Here is a 16,496-nt window from a genome sequence, read left to right on the forward strand (position 1 = left end):
ACGGTTCACCTTGTGACTGGACATGTTTACGTTCTGGTCTTCCATTTCCGCATTCCTGACCATGTGGCGACTGAAAAATTAGAGTCTGCTAGTGTCTGGTTCTAGGAGGTGGTGAGTGCCCCAGCCATTGGGGGTGTCAGGTGCCATTTAAGTTTTTTCTTTAGTCCGTTATTATTATATTCTCTTTCTAGTTATGGAGGATTCTGATGAGTTGTGTAAATGCGAATTTGCCCCATTGACACAGTTCAATCAGTTATGTTCGATATGCCGTATTAGAGCGCCCTGTTCCTCTGGCTCAGGTAACCAGGGGTCTGCTGAGCCATCCGCCCCTGGGGGTTCTGCCCTCCTAGAGGCAAGTTCCCTACCGCTTCCTTCTACTACACATGCAGGTAACCCAGATTATGTTTATCCCTCCTTACAGGGCGGCTTGTTCCCCCTGGAGGTTGCAGCTCGTTTTTGCTTTCACATATTTTTGGCAATTATACGTCTGCAAAGTCCAGACTTTTATTTGCATTTGTGCTCGTGCCCGATCGTCCCGGGTCTACTGGCCTTGGGTGGGCCTATACAGTTCCCTGCGGGTGTAGCTGTCCCTGAGTGTTGTGCCTTTCGTTATAGAATAGCGCATCTTCGCGTTTTACATGTTTTTGAGTTATTAGAGGATCCCATCCTTAACGGATACGGGAATACGCAGTATTCTACTTCGAATGGCTCATCTCATTAGACATGAGGGGATGACGTAATTTCCAAATTGTCTGCTTATTGAGATCTTTCCAAGTTTTTTGTTGGAAGAGCAGGGTCCGTTTGGTTTGCCCTCCGGGTCTGCCTGTTTTCTTCCTGGGCGTTAACCTACGGGTTGCCTTATATTTTCTTTTATCTGGTTAGGATGATTTTTTATTTTAATTATGTGTTTCCTTTGGGAACATTTGGGATTGATTCTCTCTGGTTGCTTCTTCGGAAGTTTGTTAAGGGACATGTTAGTCCTATGTTTGTCTGTTTTACCTTCCCCTCTGAGGGAGGATTTAGGCAACTTGACAGTTATGACCCCAGCTGCGGCTGGTCCTGCTGGGATTCAGATGTTCTGTCCTGTGGCTTATTCAGACACGTGGCACCTGTTCTTCCTGGCTGGTCCGGTGGGGTGCTGAGTGCTCACATTATTATTTGTGTGTTATCTTGTCTTTCTTTACAAGTTCAACTAAGCACTCTAAAAGGATAGGGAGGATTGGGCCAGTCCTTATTCAGCCTTCAGTCTGGTTGACCGGGTCAGTGGAGTTCCGCTGCGTCACTCTCCTTGCTTTCTCGGGGCCTAGAGTTTCTCTCCTCTCTTGGGAGGATTGGGGGCTTAGCGCCTCCTTCCCGCCATTTTGGGCGGTTTTGCCTTCTAAGGCTCTGGAATTGTCCTTGGATTTGTTCCTGCTGTGGTTCTCTTCTTGAGACCTTTCAGACTTTGTCTGTTCCTCGAGTTTCTAGGGGGACTTGGTTCCCTTTGGGAGTTGGTTCCTTTGTAGGGACATGGGCAGTGGTCTCCTTGAGCTCTGTTAGGGTTTCTTTCCTGGAGCTGGGGGATGTTCCGCATCCTTCGTTCATCTTTTCCTCTGATTTATGGGGGTGATGTGGAGACTAGCCTTTACTCGAGTGACATTGTCCTCGAGGTATCCCCTTGTTCCGCCTAGGGCTCTAGAGTCCTTGTTTCGGTCTTTGCTTGCTTAGCTCCTTGGAACGTTGGACTTGGGCAAGGGGTGGTCTCGTCTTTTGGTAGGGACTTTCAAGTTTTTCTCGTTGTCCATTTTACTTTGGACATTCTATGCTTATCACCCGAGGTCTGGTTTTTATATCGGACGTGGGATTACGGTTTCCATGTTCTTGTTTGTTTGTGGGCTCTGACCTCTCCTCGCTCTGGTTCTTCCGGTGGCTGAGGTTCTCACTCAGCATTTCTTTTGTGGATCCCGCTGTGGGTTGTACCGGACTGTTAGGATCTAGAACTGGTATTGGGTTTCCCCAGTTCCAGGAAACTTGGGCTGAGTCCTTTGGTTGGACTAGTTAAACTGGTTCAGTTGGCCAGGTTTTTCTGGGTGCCAATGCTCCTTGGGCTTGCCTTTCGCCTATTAGTTGGTTTCCCTTGGTCGGCTTGCTGCAATAGTGTGATGGCTTCACTGCTCTGCAAGCAGAGGGTTAATTGTGGATCCACTGGCACCTTGTCTGTGTGCTAGCAAGTTCAAATCTTCAGGAGATTCCTTCCAGGTCAGGGCATTGGAGATTTGTTATCTCGGGTTAAGCTTATGGCTGTGTCCTGGGGGCAGGTGCTCTGTCCTTCTGGCCCTTTTGCCAGCCCCCTTTGTCTTGGGGGGCTTATACCCTTCTTTCAGAAGTGTGGTCCCTATCTTAGGGCTTCTCCTTTCTTCAGGAGGTTGGAACAGATGGATTATCCTTGTTTCAGAGAGAGGTACACTCTCTGGGTTGTTCTGTCCATCTGGAGAGTTGCTGGCTCCGCCTTGAGTCTATGTTGGGCCTTTAGCTAGATCTCTAGGTCTACGGAATTGTCGACTGTCTCCATGTGGTGTTTCAGGTTGACATCTGAGTACTGTTGTAATGGCTGTTCCATTTTTCCGCTCGTTTTTTGATCTGCGGATTTTCTGGTCCCCTGGTTTCAGACCTGCCAATGCTTGGGCTGGCACGGCTGGAGGTAGGTTCTGAGATCCGTTCTTCTTGGATCTTGGGGGCACATTGGTCCTTGTTGAGGCTCTCCATTTATTTTCCAGACCTATGTGTAGGTCTGGAGTTTTCGGTTGCCTAGAGTGTGCCTTCTGTAGTGGAGGTTTAGCACTCTACATTTTGGTAGCCACTTCTAGCAAGTATTTCTCCTGTGTCATCCTGAGGATGGCTGCGTGTTCTTGACTCAGGTGTGGATCTGCTACAGGTACTTTTGCCTGAATACTTCAGTGTTCTGAGTTTGGATAATGTTTGGTCTCCGTTTTCAGTTGTTCCTAGGCGCTGGTTGACTTGCTGCCTGGCAAGTGAGGGGTTGCTCTTTGAAACCAGCTGCAGCTGTTTGCGCCTTGATCATGTGCTAGCTAGCTGTTCCAATCCTTGCAGGATGTTGGGAGAACCTTCTCTCTGTTCTGCTACCTGGCTCTAAACCTTGTGGTTTCTATTTGGATTGGGCATTTCCTCCCCTTATTGTCAAGACCCATTTAGGTCTTGCGAGCTTGGTTTGATTTGGGGTTTTTCCCTTTTATGGTGTTTGTGGTAACCTTTCAGTTTCCATTTGGTTCTTCCTTGCCTTATTCCTTTGGGAGTTTCGGCTGGGGTTCCCTTCGCTAGTGAAGGGTGTGTGGTGGGGGACCGACTGCTGGGCGACAGTGTCTCCCGGAGGACTGTTGGCTCAGTTGAGTCTGAGGTTGCGGTCTCTAGCTAGGCTTCCAGGCTATCTGCTTGTCAGTTTTCTTGGGGCCTTTTCCCTTCCTGTTTTCTTGGCTTCGGACGAAGCAGGGTCTTTTTGTTGGGTAGTGGTTTTCAGGCCTGGTGCCCTCAGAATGGGCCGCCTATTGTACCCTCCCATTTTGGCATTCAGTGTCCTCTATAGCTTGGGTATTGTTTTCGCAAAAATAATGAATGCAGCTGTGGACTATTTCTATTTAGGAAGAAAAATATAAATTATGCTTACCTGATAATTTTCTTTTCCTCCAATGGAAAGATTCCACAGCTCCCCACTCGTCTTTTTTATGTGGGGCATCTTTGTTTTTTATTCTTTTGGCACCTTTTCACCCTGCTATTTCTTCTACTGTTCCTTGTTTCTCGGCATAAAGACTGGGGGATGAGGGAAGTGGGAGGAGTATTTAAGCCTTTGGCTGGGGTGTCTTTGCCTCCTCCTGGTGGCCAGGTTCTTATTTCCCAAAAGTAATGAATGCAGCTGTGGACTCTTTCCATCGGAAGAAAATAAAATTATCAGGTAAGCATAATTTATGTTTTTACCTGCTCTCATCCAGGGTAATACTAAAAATCTGTCCTGTTGGGGAGACCTGAAGACAGGTTTGAAAACCAATTCCTTAATAAAACATGTACTTGAAAGGCATGCTACAGCATTTGGGCATTCCTGTAATCAGCTATTACAGCTATAGCTATTACCTCTCTGGGTTTAAAAGAACACAAGACGCATGGAGCAAATAGCTCTAAACTGTTAGAGTAGTTTGTAATTTGTTGAAACTATTTTATCAATATCCTTAAAGGGACAGTCTACTCCAGAATTGTTATTTTGTTTAAAAAGATAGATAATCCCTTTATTACCCATTTCCCAGTTTGGCATAATCAACACTTTTTTACCTCTGTAATTACCATTTATCTAAGCCTCTGCAGACTGCCCCCTTATCTCAGTTCTTTTTACAGACTTGCACTTTAGCCAATCAGTACTGACTCATAAATAACTACAAAGGAGTGAGTACAAAGTTATCTACATGGCACACATGAACTAGAGCAGTCTAGCTATAAAATAACTGTTAAAATGTACTGAGATAACAGGGCTTATAAATTAACATATGAGCCTACCTAGGTTTATCATTCAACAAAGAATACCAAGAGAACAAAGCAAATTTGATTATAAAAGTACATTGAAAAGTTGTTTAAAATTGTTAAAAACTATACAGAGAGCATAGGAATAGGGTGCGCTAAAAAAAAGGAAAAAGAAGGGGATAGGGGGGAAGAGTATAAAACTGATAGTTGGCAATGAATGAAAATGTGTACTGTCAATATAGACGTGACAAGTGACAATATAACAATTGACGATATAAATATCTATATGGTATAGAACAAATAATATATATGAATTTATAACAACCTCCTGGAGACAATATGAAACAAGATATAAAAATATTGGTATAACAGTGTAAACATTTTTTATAATAATAAAGTTCACTGCGTGATTGTGAAAACAGTTTGTGATAGGGCGAGCAAAGTCCGCTTGTGAAAAAATGTATTTAGAATGTGGGCTGCTTTTCTTGAGGCCGATGGTGAGTCAGTGGATCTAGATGGTGGGAACAAAAAGAAAGCGCCTCATAGAGTAGATAACGCAAAACATTTGTGGAGCAGTGTGATGTGAAACAGGTGAACAGGTACTCACAAGGATAGTGGCCCTCTTAGTATAAGAAGTGCAAACAGGCAGGCTGACGTTTCACAGCAGTCAGTACGCTGAAAGGAGATGTAGTCTGGTTGGCAACAGAACTTGCTGCTGATTCTCCACGACAGGACCAAAGACTTCTTCCATCTGAATGTGGCTGTCGGAACAGTTCTAATAAAGAGCTGGAGATCGGATTGCGCCGTGAGCGTTTTAAAATAAATGCTGGGAGTGTAATACCCACAATGAAGATGTAGTTCACTTTCCCAAGCAAAAGAGGTACTAAAACATCTGAGTATAGTAATAAAATTAATTTATTTGAGCTTAAAACGCGTTTCTCGGCCGTAAGGAAACCTGAGGAAACGGTCAGGAGCTTACGGCTGAGAAACGCGTTTTAGTACCTTTTTTGCTCGGGAAAGTGAATTACGTCTTCATTGTGGGTATTACACTCCCAGCATTTATTTTATACCAGTTGCAGCGCTCACGGCGCAATCCGATTTCCTGGTCTTTATTAGAACTGTTCCGACAGCCACATTTAGACGGAAGAAGTCTTTGGTCCTGTCGTGGAGAATCAGCAGCCGGTTCTGTTGCCAACCAGACTACATCTCCTTTCAGCGTACTGACTGCTGTGAAGCCTGTTTGCACTTCTTATACTAAGAGTGCCACTATCCTTGTGAGTACCTGTTCACCTGTTTCACATCACACTGCTCCACAAATGTTTTGAGTTATCTACACTATGAGGCGTTTTCTTTTTGTTTCCACCAGTTGTTTAAAATTTCATGTCCTGTCTGAATCATGAAAGTATCATTTTGACTAGACTGTCTCTTTAAAAACAAACGCCTCAGGTGGCTGAAGCATACAAAATAAATAATCGATAAACTTTACCATCTTTTGAAAGTGCCAGTGTGTCTCTGCAGCCAATCCAGTGTTAAAGGGACATGCAAATGGTCTAATATGTTACTGCATTTTATTTTGCACTATTGATTGCATTTATACATACATTTAAAATCAGCTCCAGAACAACAATGCACTACTGGGAACAACCTGAACACATCTAATGGCAAGAGATATATATTTGCAGCCACCAAACAGCAGCTAGCTCCCAGTAGTTTATTGCTGCCTCGGAGCTTACCTATGTATGCTTTTCAACAAAGGATATCAAGAGTTAGTGTTTTAGTAGATGCAAACTGAAAAGTCTTCTCTATCTGAATCATAAAAGTTTAACTTTGACATTTATATCCCTTTAATGCTGTATATTGTGCAGAATTTTCAGCAGCCAGTCAGCCTGCAATTGGCAATATTTACATTTCCATACAACCTGCATACAATTTGATGTACTGGCCATAGACACACTGCTGTAGGGTGTGTAGAAATGTTTTAAAAATACAACTTTAATGTTAAATTACAAAAAAATATTAACCGTAATTTAAAGGGACAGTCAAGTCCAAAAAAACTTTCATGATTTAAATAGGACATTTAATTTTAAACAACTTTCCAATTTAATTTTATCACCAATTTTGCTTTGTTCAATTGGTATTCTTAGTTGAAAGCTAATTCTAGGAGGTTCATATGCTAATTTCTTAGACCTTGAAGACTGCCTCTAATCTAAATGCATTTTGACCCCTAGGGGCATTAGTTCATGTGTTTCATATAGATAACATTGAGCTCATGCACGTGAAGTTACCCTGGAGTGAGCACTGATTGGGTAAAAAGCAAGTCTGTCAAAAGAACTGAAATAAGGGGGCAGTTTGCAGAGGCTTAGATACAAGATAATCACAGAGGTAAAAAGTGTATTATTATAACTGTGTTGGTTATGAAAAACTGGGGAATGGGTAATAAAGGGAATGTCTGGTGTTGACTGTCCTTTTAAGTAATGTCATTCTGCTCTTTAGAGCAATTTGGTTATTGTCTTCTATGTCATTTAGTGTTTGGAAAGGTAAATGCATACCATGCTAAGTAAAGTGATGAGCTGCTGCACAATGTTCCTTTTAGAAAAAAAAAATACATAAATTAAGTAAAATAAGGCAAATTATCAGTATAAAATAATATAAAATCTTAAGTTTTTTTGCCTTGGAGATATTGTTGTTTAGTTTTCACTATTGTAGAGAGACATGCATCCTTGTTTTTAAAGGGACATGAAAGCTTAAATTAAACTCATAATTCAGAAATAGAATTTCATTTTATGAGTCTTTCCAATTTTCTTCTGTTATCATATTTACTTTTTTGTTTTGCTATCCTTTGTTGAAAAGCATACCTAGATAGGCCCATGTGCAGTAGTATACATAGCATTGTATTAATAACTATTGCTTTCATGTATCTATTAGACATTAGAGTATTTTATTGTACACTCATGTCCCTTTACACATACTGCTCATCCTTTTAAATATATGGAACAATAGAAAAGGCAGTTACCCCCATTTTATATTGTCAGCTTTAGAAATCTGTTTGCATCAGTCATTGTCTTGATGATATGATTTAAAAGCGGAATTGTGGACTACATGAGATGTTTCTGCTAGGGACCAGATTGTATGCCCAAACCAGTCATTTTGTGTAACTTGTTTTGTGCTCAGCTAAAACTCATTTCTCTACAATAGAGTGCTAGTAACAATCTGGTAGTGTCATTTAATAAAAAAAAAAATAGGATTCTTTGTATTATTCTTTGTCATTATAACTGTTGGAAATCTACTGATGTTGACCGTGAACTTGATTGCAGTATAGATGTACACTGCGTTCTTGCCAAAGGAAGGCTTCCTGCAAAGCACACGTTCTCTGATATAAAAATGACAGCAAACCATGCTGCTTCTGAACATTACCTTTTTTTTTTTCAAAAACAAAATGATAATAGCATCTAATTATAGCATTTGATAACACCTGTGCTGGAACCGCTCAGCCTTCGGAGCTTGTAAGAATGTTTCCAGAAGGATGTCCATTGTGCGATGCGCTGGCCATATGAAAAATCTGTTGTCATGTTGTGTGTTAACTCTTTAGCGCTAGCATGGGGTATGAAGCATTGAGAAGCATATCTTCTGTATATGAATACCTCCTATATTAACTGAATGTACGTTTTTTGCCCCCCCCCCCCCCAATAGAATGGTATAAAAGAAACTAAAGCATACTTCACTCCCTGTATCTTCTGGATACCACTGCATAGATGTTGTGTGCCCAAGCCCCCTAAAAATGGCAAACCGCAAGATAATATAAGGCTCATGCCCCCTTGGGTGCTGTTTAAATTACCTCTCTGGTTGCCCATAGCCAAAAAAATATTACTTATTTGCAAACAGCAGAGCATTTTCTTCTTGTAAATCACTGATGTTTTACTGTGTTGTATAATTCATCTAACAGTGCAAGGAAGTGGGAGAATGCTCTGCTGTTTTGTTAAGGGTGCAGGGGGTTGTGCCATCCACCTACACAGTAAAGTGACCCACAGCTATGGGTGGCTGGCAAGATAAACCAAAACCCATCGGCATGTAAAACTTACAATACTTTTAGGAGGTAACCTTTGTAGTGGCATCTAACAGATATCAGGTGGGTAGGGGGATTCTTTAGTCCAAATCCTGTACAGTCATTTTTATTCCCAGGGAGTAGGGGTCTTTTTTATTCCATGGGGCAGCTTTGTGTTGGAGTTATATAAGTGGACGATTAGACTGAATTATGTTGGCAGAATATGGCGGAGGGCTGTAAAAAGAATAGTATATTATTATAGTATAAAAGTGTGCATTCTTCTTCTTGTTAACAGAAGAACGCATAATGCAATATATAATGTTATTTACCTACTACATAAAGACAATGGATAGTTTCAAATTATGTCTGATAGCTAAGGAACCCATAGTTCTTGAACATCCCAAAAAACATGTTTTAGTGACAATTACACAGGAAAACAACTTGCTGTTTCAAAGCTATCTGAGATGTAGTTTACCTCCTAATAGGAGAGAGGTGGCAAGAACACTAATTAGAAAGATTGCCTCTTTCAGACAGGTAAAGAAAAAAGGCTTGTGATTCACATGTGATGAATTAGAGCTATTGCAGCATTGATTAGATGATTTATGCTTTGATCACTGTTGTAAGGATGGCACATCCATGCTAATTCATTAGCAGAAAGATAGGCTGTTATTTATTCTTACAGGCCCTTTGTTCAAAGCTGTGACATTTTCTTGATTCTTTTATTCCTTTTAGAGCCAACGACTCACTGATTGAAATTCTACAGATGGACTTTGAAATGGACATCGGCAGTGCAGGCCTGGCAGGAGCTCAGCAGATTACATGGCAGGTGGAATACCCAGAAGAAGACTCTGTCAGTGAACTGGTGATCTCGGAAATCTTTGTCAGTCAGATAACGTTTGCAGGGATCGTCCCTCTTGCTATGGTACAGTAATAATCACAAATTTACTACATATTGGGCTATGGAAGCTAGTTTCTTAAAGGATGATACTTTGCCAGCAGTTGTCTTCTACATTCTGGCTTTTATGTGCAGGAATCTCTTACTCTATTGCCAACTAGTAACCTCGGTTTGACATCAAATATAATCCAGGCCAAGTGCTGGAGATTCTGAAGCAATTAAGTTATTAAAAAGGTATTAACTGGATAAGAAATAGTAGCTGCATTAGAGGACAGGCCCTTTGCTATCTTAAACTATCATGTGATTACTTTTTATAATGTAACTTTTAAGTTTTTCTATTAATCAAACCCAGCATTTCACTGGATCAATGTGCAAGCATGCTTTTTGCAGTGTGCATTTTTGTCTGTCTGTCAGTCTGCTTATCTTTATCTATTGTCCAAGAATCAATTTGTGAAACAAATTTGTTGCAACTCAAAAATTGCAGAATTCATAAAGATTTGCACTTGTCACATCTGTTAGTTGTGAGTCCCTCTAAGTTATAATCAGTAGGACTTCATCTATCTGTTAACCTTTCAACTCTAAAGGCTGTGACACACTGCAAGTGATGCGGCGCGAGTCAAAGCAGCTGCTTCGCTCCGCGTCGCATCGCTTCTGAAGTTCAAATATTTAATCTCTGAGCGCTTAGCTATGCGACCTGACGCAGCAGAGTGCTCAGAGATGAAAAGGCAGGACACACTGAGCGCACACAACTGCATGTACACGCTGCACACCGCAGTGTGTCACAGCCTTTAGTGAAGAAGGATAAAAGAATCACAAAAATGCTTTCAAAACTTTACAGAACAATACAAAAATTAAAACAAGAAAACCCTCCCTATATCATACAGTCCATGCTAACATTTGCATGAAAGAGAATGTAAAAAAGTGTTCAAGAGAAATCAAATAAAAATGAGACAAGCTCATTAGCTTTCAAATAGTGAGACACAATCAGAAGACAAGATGTTTCAGAAATGCCAGAATCTTCCATATTTTGCATCTAAGTGTAGATAAAGCAAAACCTGATTGCACCTCTAAAAATCCCCAGAACCATCCTGGAGACGCCTGATGTTCTATAGAGCAAGACTATTTTTAGAAAATAGATTTGAATTGATGCTTAATGGATATAGAACATGATCTAGACTTTACAATACTCACAGGTGTTCATGAATCTAGGCCATGTATCTGTGGTTGAGTGGCTCCCATTTCAATCACAATTCTTAATTTATTCTAAGACATTTGCAATCCCTCTTAATATCATTTATCTGAAGATTTTCAAATGCATTCAAAACATAATGGGCTCCATTTATTAAGCAGTGGATGCTGCCTCGGAGCCCCATCATTTCAGGCTCGCCTGAAACGGAAGTTAACAAGCAGCGGTTATAAGACCGCTGCTCCTTCAGTTGTCCACCACCTTTTAGGTGGCTGATTAAAATGATCCTGATCCGATCGGGATGATTGACAGCCCCTGCTAGCGGTCGATTGGCCGCTAGTGAGCAGGGGGCAGCATTGCATAAGCATTTCACTAGAATTGCTTGTGCAATATTAAATGCAATTTAGCAAGGTCGAGGGGACATGATTTGCTACAGCTCGACTAAAAATAAATCTACCCATCGACACCAACCCAGTACTGGGTGTAGGGACAATTTAAATGCTGGTATTCAAATCAGTTAATTTTGTTAAATAATCAAATTAATACATTTGAGAGGATTCTTTTTACCTTTTTTTCTGTGTTAAAGTTCTAGTGCTTGGCCAGTTCATATTTTAATAAAAAGCATAAAAAACTTATTCTCACACTTTAAAACAGCAAAACTTGTAATAAATAAATAAATAAATAAATACAACTATCTAAAAATGTGCTTTGCTTGCATTAACGGGATATGAACCCTACATATTTTCTTTCATGATGAGATAAAGCTTGTGATTTCAAAACAACTTTTCAATTTACTTCAATTATCTAATTTGTTTTGTTCTCTTGGTATCATTTGCTGAGAAGGATACTTAGGTAGGCTCAGGAGCTGCTGTGCGGTGGCTGCACATATATGCCTCATGTTATTGGTTCACCCAATGTGTTAACTAGCTCCCTGTAATGCACTGCTGCTTCTTCAACAAAGGATACCAACAGAATGAGGCAAATTAGATAATAGAAGTAAATTGGAAAGTTGTTTAAAATTGTAAGCTCTATCTGTACAATAAAAGAAAAAAAATTGGGTTTCATGCCCCTTTAAGTGTGAGGTTTAAGATGTTTATTTTAAAATTACTTCAAATGGCATAAATGTATTAATTATACACATAATACATTGATAATAATCATTTAGAAAAAAACACTGCAACCACACATACAAGGTAGACATCATCAATGCTGAATTACTTAGCTGCCTTGTTTTACTTTCCCTCTGGCTACATATTTTTGCTTCAATGATAATATGGAAATAATCATACTAAAACCCATTTAAAAATCCTTTGATATTCACATTCTTGGCTTGAAGTTTACCAATTTGTATATTCAATTTGATTTTGCCATAATTTATAAAAAAAAATATATTTTTTTTTTAAAATGGTAGTTCTTTAAATTGTTATGGATTAGAAAATAAAGCAAAACTAATAACTCAAGCTGCTTGTAAATATTTTCATGTGGGAATTGTGATTAATTGTATTTCAGGCCTTTGTACATAATCTATGGTTCTGTCTCTCTGTGTCTAACCCTCTATAATTCATGCAGTCTTACTAACAGAAATGCTCTTATAATGAAGCAAAAAATAAATAAAAAATGCATACACTGTATTTACATGGAAACTGTGATTGGTTGTGGTTAAGGATGCCATCTCGGCCATGTTAACCTGGACAGTTATGTCAGAGTTTCACCCTGATTTCAATTGTTATTTGCTCCTTTTTATCTTGGCTGCCATTTTGACTCACTTGTTCTCCTTGCATGTAGCAGTGTGTGTAACACTGCTCACAACTCCCAGGCTCCCTCTTACGGCCAAATTGGAGAACATCATCAGAGAGAGACAGGTTGCAGTCCCAGGATGATGATGTCATCACTCCCTATTTAACTGCCTTAGTCCTGTTTACCATTGCCCTTGCGTTGTCTCTGACTTTTCTGTGAGTTCCTGTGTTGCTGACTCCGTGTATTACCTGGCTTTTTTTGATGTCCCTTCTGGTTCCTGATCCCTGGCTAGTTCCTGACTTCGCTGATCTTCGTATTCCTGACCCCGGCTCATCCGCTTTAGTTCCTGACCTGGTTCTGCTGACTATCTGCTCTGGCTTTGGCTCCTAGCTTGTCATTTGGCTTTTGGACTCATTTTTTTTTGTTATTTTTTAATAAAGGCGTGATTAATTTAGCATTTTACGCCTCTGTCTGGTTCCTGCTACCCTGACAACTTATGAGTTAAACATGATGCAGGGTGTGCAAGGAGGAATATGTATTGTGCCTCTGGATAATACATGATTAAGGCTGCTGGACAGTACTAGTCTTGTTCCTCCCTGCACACCCTACAGCATGTGCAACTCATAACTGTCCAGGTTAACAAACTCTAGTTGTGGTGGGCCACTGATTAGTATAGCTTTGTGACTTTCAGGAGTAGGTAGTGGGTTGCTTCCCCTTCTTATGTACATCCCACATACATGCATTTCTGCTCCTTCAACAAAGGATACCAAAAGAAAGAAGCAAATTTGGAAAGCTGTTAATAATTGTATGCTTTATCGGAATATCCCTTTAAAACCCCTCAAACACAAAATTGTTACCTTCTTAAAATAATAGAATCCTGTTATTTATCTTGTTAATCTTGTGGTATCATAATTAATGTGCATGACTAAACACAAAAAATGCCGCTTTCTGGGCTTTATTGGTTACATCACAGCCTGTATTTTGGTTGTTCCCTTTTAATAGTGTTTACTGTTAATAGGGGACATGCAATTAACCTGTTGTGCTCCAATACCAGAGATATGTGTGTATGTCTCACTAATGGATTTGAACAGAGGCATTATGGGTACTATGGACATATGTATCTGTTGGGTTATTGAATTTTTTTAATTAGCAAAGTGTATATTATTTTTTAATTGAGCAAGTGGTGTTTATATCTCTTTATGTTCCTTTCTAATGTCATCCAATAGAGCAGGAGTAATTTCAGAGTGTTTTGTGCATGTGCAAACCGTTACATCTGAAAACATTTTGGGGTTTATCAAGTCCTTTTAGTTGTGAAATTCAATAAATGAAAAATTACCCTAAAAATATGTTAATCGTTATCGAGAATTTTGATTGCGATCAGAACAAACAGGACTGGCAAATGTTAAGTTTAGGGCCATATTTTGTGAAACAGCTGCTGATAAACAATAAATATTGATTGTGATCGTGTTGGCATAAAAGGGCTCATCTGTAGCTATTAACATGCAGGTAAGCGGCAAAAGATATATTATAATCAACCCCATGATTACTTATTGTATGCTGTGCAAAATGGGTTTCCCAGTGTTGATGGATTACTTGACAACAATTTTTCTCACTGCTCAGTGTGGAATGCAAAAAGCTTTTCTTCTGTTTTCTTTTAGACAATGACTTTGAAAGGTTTATCAGTTCATTTCCTCAAGTGTTTTCTTTGATTTAGTTTTAAAAATGTTACTGTTGAAAAATTAAAGAAAGATATCAGTGATATTAGTAGATATTACTGTAGAAAGCAACAGCAGGAGACCTCCAAATATATTCCCCCCAGGGGTAAATGAAGAAGAAAAAGTAGCTCACACATATGTTTCAAAAGAATGTGTGGTATGCTATTATATAAATGCAATCATGCAGTAGCGATTTTTGGTACCGGTCGAAATATGCTACCTCTATTACTGCGCATGCGTGCAATTACGTCCCTGCATTACACATATCTTGCAAAAACAATGTCACCGTACTCCTCGCAATTTTTTACACGATAAGTATGCCTGCGAGCCCAATGGATTTCACAGTCCCCTTGTTGGAATGGTTAAGTGTTTGTTCAAAGAGCGCCCGTAATTCCTAGTAAGTGGGCAGCAATTAGTTGTATGGTATATATATATATATATATATATATATATATATATATATATATATATATATATATATTCAATAGCATTTAAAGGGACATGAAACCCAATTTTATTTCTTTAATGATTCAGATAGAGAATACCATTTTAAATATCTTTCTAATTTACTTCTATTATCTAATTTGTTTTATTCTCTTGGTATTATTTGTTGAAGGAGCATCAATGCACTGCTGGTTTCTAACTGAACACATGGGTGAGCCAATGAAAATCGGTATTTATAGGCAACGACCAATCAGCAGCTAGAACCTAGGTTCTTTGCTGCTCATGAGCTTGCCTAGATAAACCTTTCATCAAAGGATAACAAGAGAAGGAAGCAAATGAAATAATAGAAGTAAATTAGAAAGTTGCATTCTCTATCTGATCATGAAAGAAAAATTTTGGGTTTCATGTCTCTTTAAATTACTACATCCAAACCACATTATGACATAAACTAAGCGCCCATTATAAAATAGCCTGTTACTGAAGCACTAGCTGTTTACAGTGCCGTAACTGTGAAGTCCTGTTATGCGCGTGCATGCGCTGTTATTGTGTCAAAACACAAATGTGAGGAATGCGGGCTGTAACTTATGACTCCGTCAAATTTTGCTACCTATTTTACTGCTCATGTGCTCACTTACATCATGGCATTCTACACATGTTTTTACTACATATGTGGAATGCTGCGATGTAAGAGTGCGGATGTGCAGTGATGGAGGTTCTGGTAGCAAATTTCCATGGGTAGAAAAAATAAACAGAACACCTGAGCTGTTGTTACATGTGACCACCGTACACGCTCAGCTGACGTTGCCCCCCTGCAAGTGCAATGTTTTTTTTTTTTTTTTTTTAAAGGATTTTTATTGAGGTTGTTCAACAATCATACAGAGAACAAAAGTTCAATTCATATACAATTCGGATAGTGGTTACAGCAGTGAGCAGTTTGCCATTACAGTCAGATGCAGCGTATTTCTTTACAATATAAATACCAGTAAATAATCAAATGTGTAATACACCACTATTGAATAAACTGCTATTGAACCTATATATTGGAACCTCTTTTTTGTTTAAATTTTTTGTAGCATAATGAAACTTGCAAATATGGTCATATATACCCTTTTATTATGGTTAGGAAACTTACAAAGTTGTGTCCCCAGTTAGCATGTTAGGGTCACTCATGAACCCCTTACTATTAATTTGACTGAAGGGGATGTTAAGGGGGATTGGGAAAACAGGTAAGGTAGAACTTCTAATGGTGCATTTCCCTGCACTTTCAAAAAGCAAGGTGTGTGGGGGGGGGGAAATTGACGGATATGCGTTATAAAGGCTTACGGAATCAGAAATATTATAGTCGTAAGTATATACTCAATAATAAACCTGATAATATCAATTGCCTGACAGAACCAATTAGACCTCACCAATAGATATTAATTGCTCCTAAAGTATACCTAGACTGAATTTATGTCCAACACTTGAGTAATATTAGGCTACAGGAGCCTAAAAAGTAAGTTTGACTACATTGTGTTGTAGGTCCATGTTCCCGAATTATATATCACTCAGCCCCAACTTGAAACTATATTTGCTATAAAGTAATAACCTAATTTACAATAGGAAAAGATCTGTAACTCTGAAAGATTCTGTATGGGGTCAAGAAATAATATATGATGTAGGATCATATGTATACTCAAACCAGATGTATAGGCCAGGGTATAGAATAGTGACCTGCACTACCCTCCTATATCTTCGGATGGACTCAAATCTCCACTCCCATATAACTTAAGGAAAATCCTTCGAGCTAACCTGTTATCAGCACAGAATAGGTTGGTCACATGTCTTCTATATTAAGTAAAGGGCAACAAAGATCATTGACTAAAGTAAAATGTTCTTTGAGTAGTAGTTTTAGCTAGATAATAGGCTATGTCCCTTAAAATACAGGAGTATAACTTTTATCATCACATTGTACATAATATTTAATATTTAAAT

At 39.2% G+C, this 16,496-nt stretch overlaps 1 protein-coding gene across 1 annotated transcript in view; it reads left to right on the plus strand.

Annotated features, from left to right (window-relative positions):
* TMEM132B (transmembrane protein 132B) overlaps nucleotides 1-16,496 on the plus strand; it is an 847,178-nt gene that overhangs the window by 427,728 nt on the left and 402,954 nt on the right. Inside the window, exon 5 of the mRNA XM_053701851.1 lies at nucleotides 9,280-9,467. Coding sequence (XP_053557826.1) covers nucleotides 9,280-9,467 — 188 coding nt within the window. The remainder of the gene's footprint in view (nucleotides 1-9,279; nucleotides 9,468-16,496) is intronic.

Source organism: Bombina bombina, chromosome 2 (assembly GCF_027579735.1).
Source record: "Bombina bombina isolate aBomBom1 chromosome 2, aBomBom1.pri, whole genome shotgun sequence".
Taxonomy (NCBI): domain Eukaryota; kingdom Metazoa; phylum Chordata; class Amphibia; order Anura; family Bombinatoridae; genus Bombina; species Bombina bombina.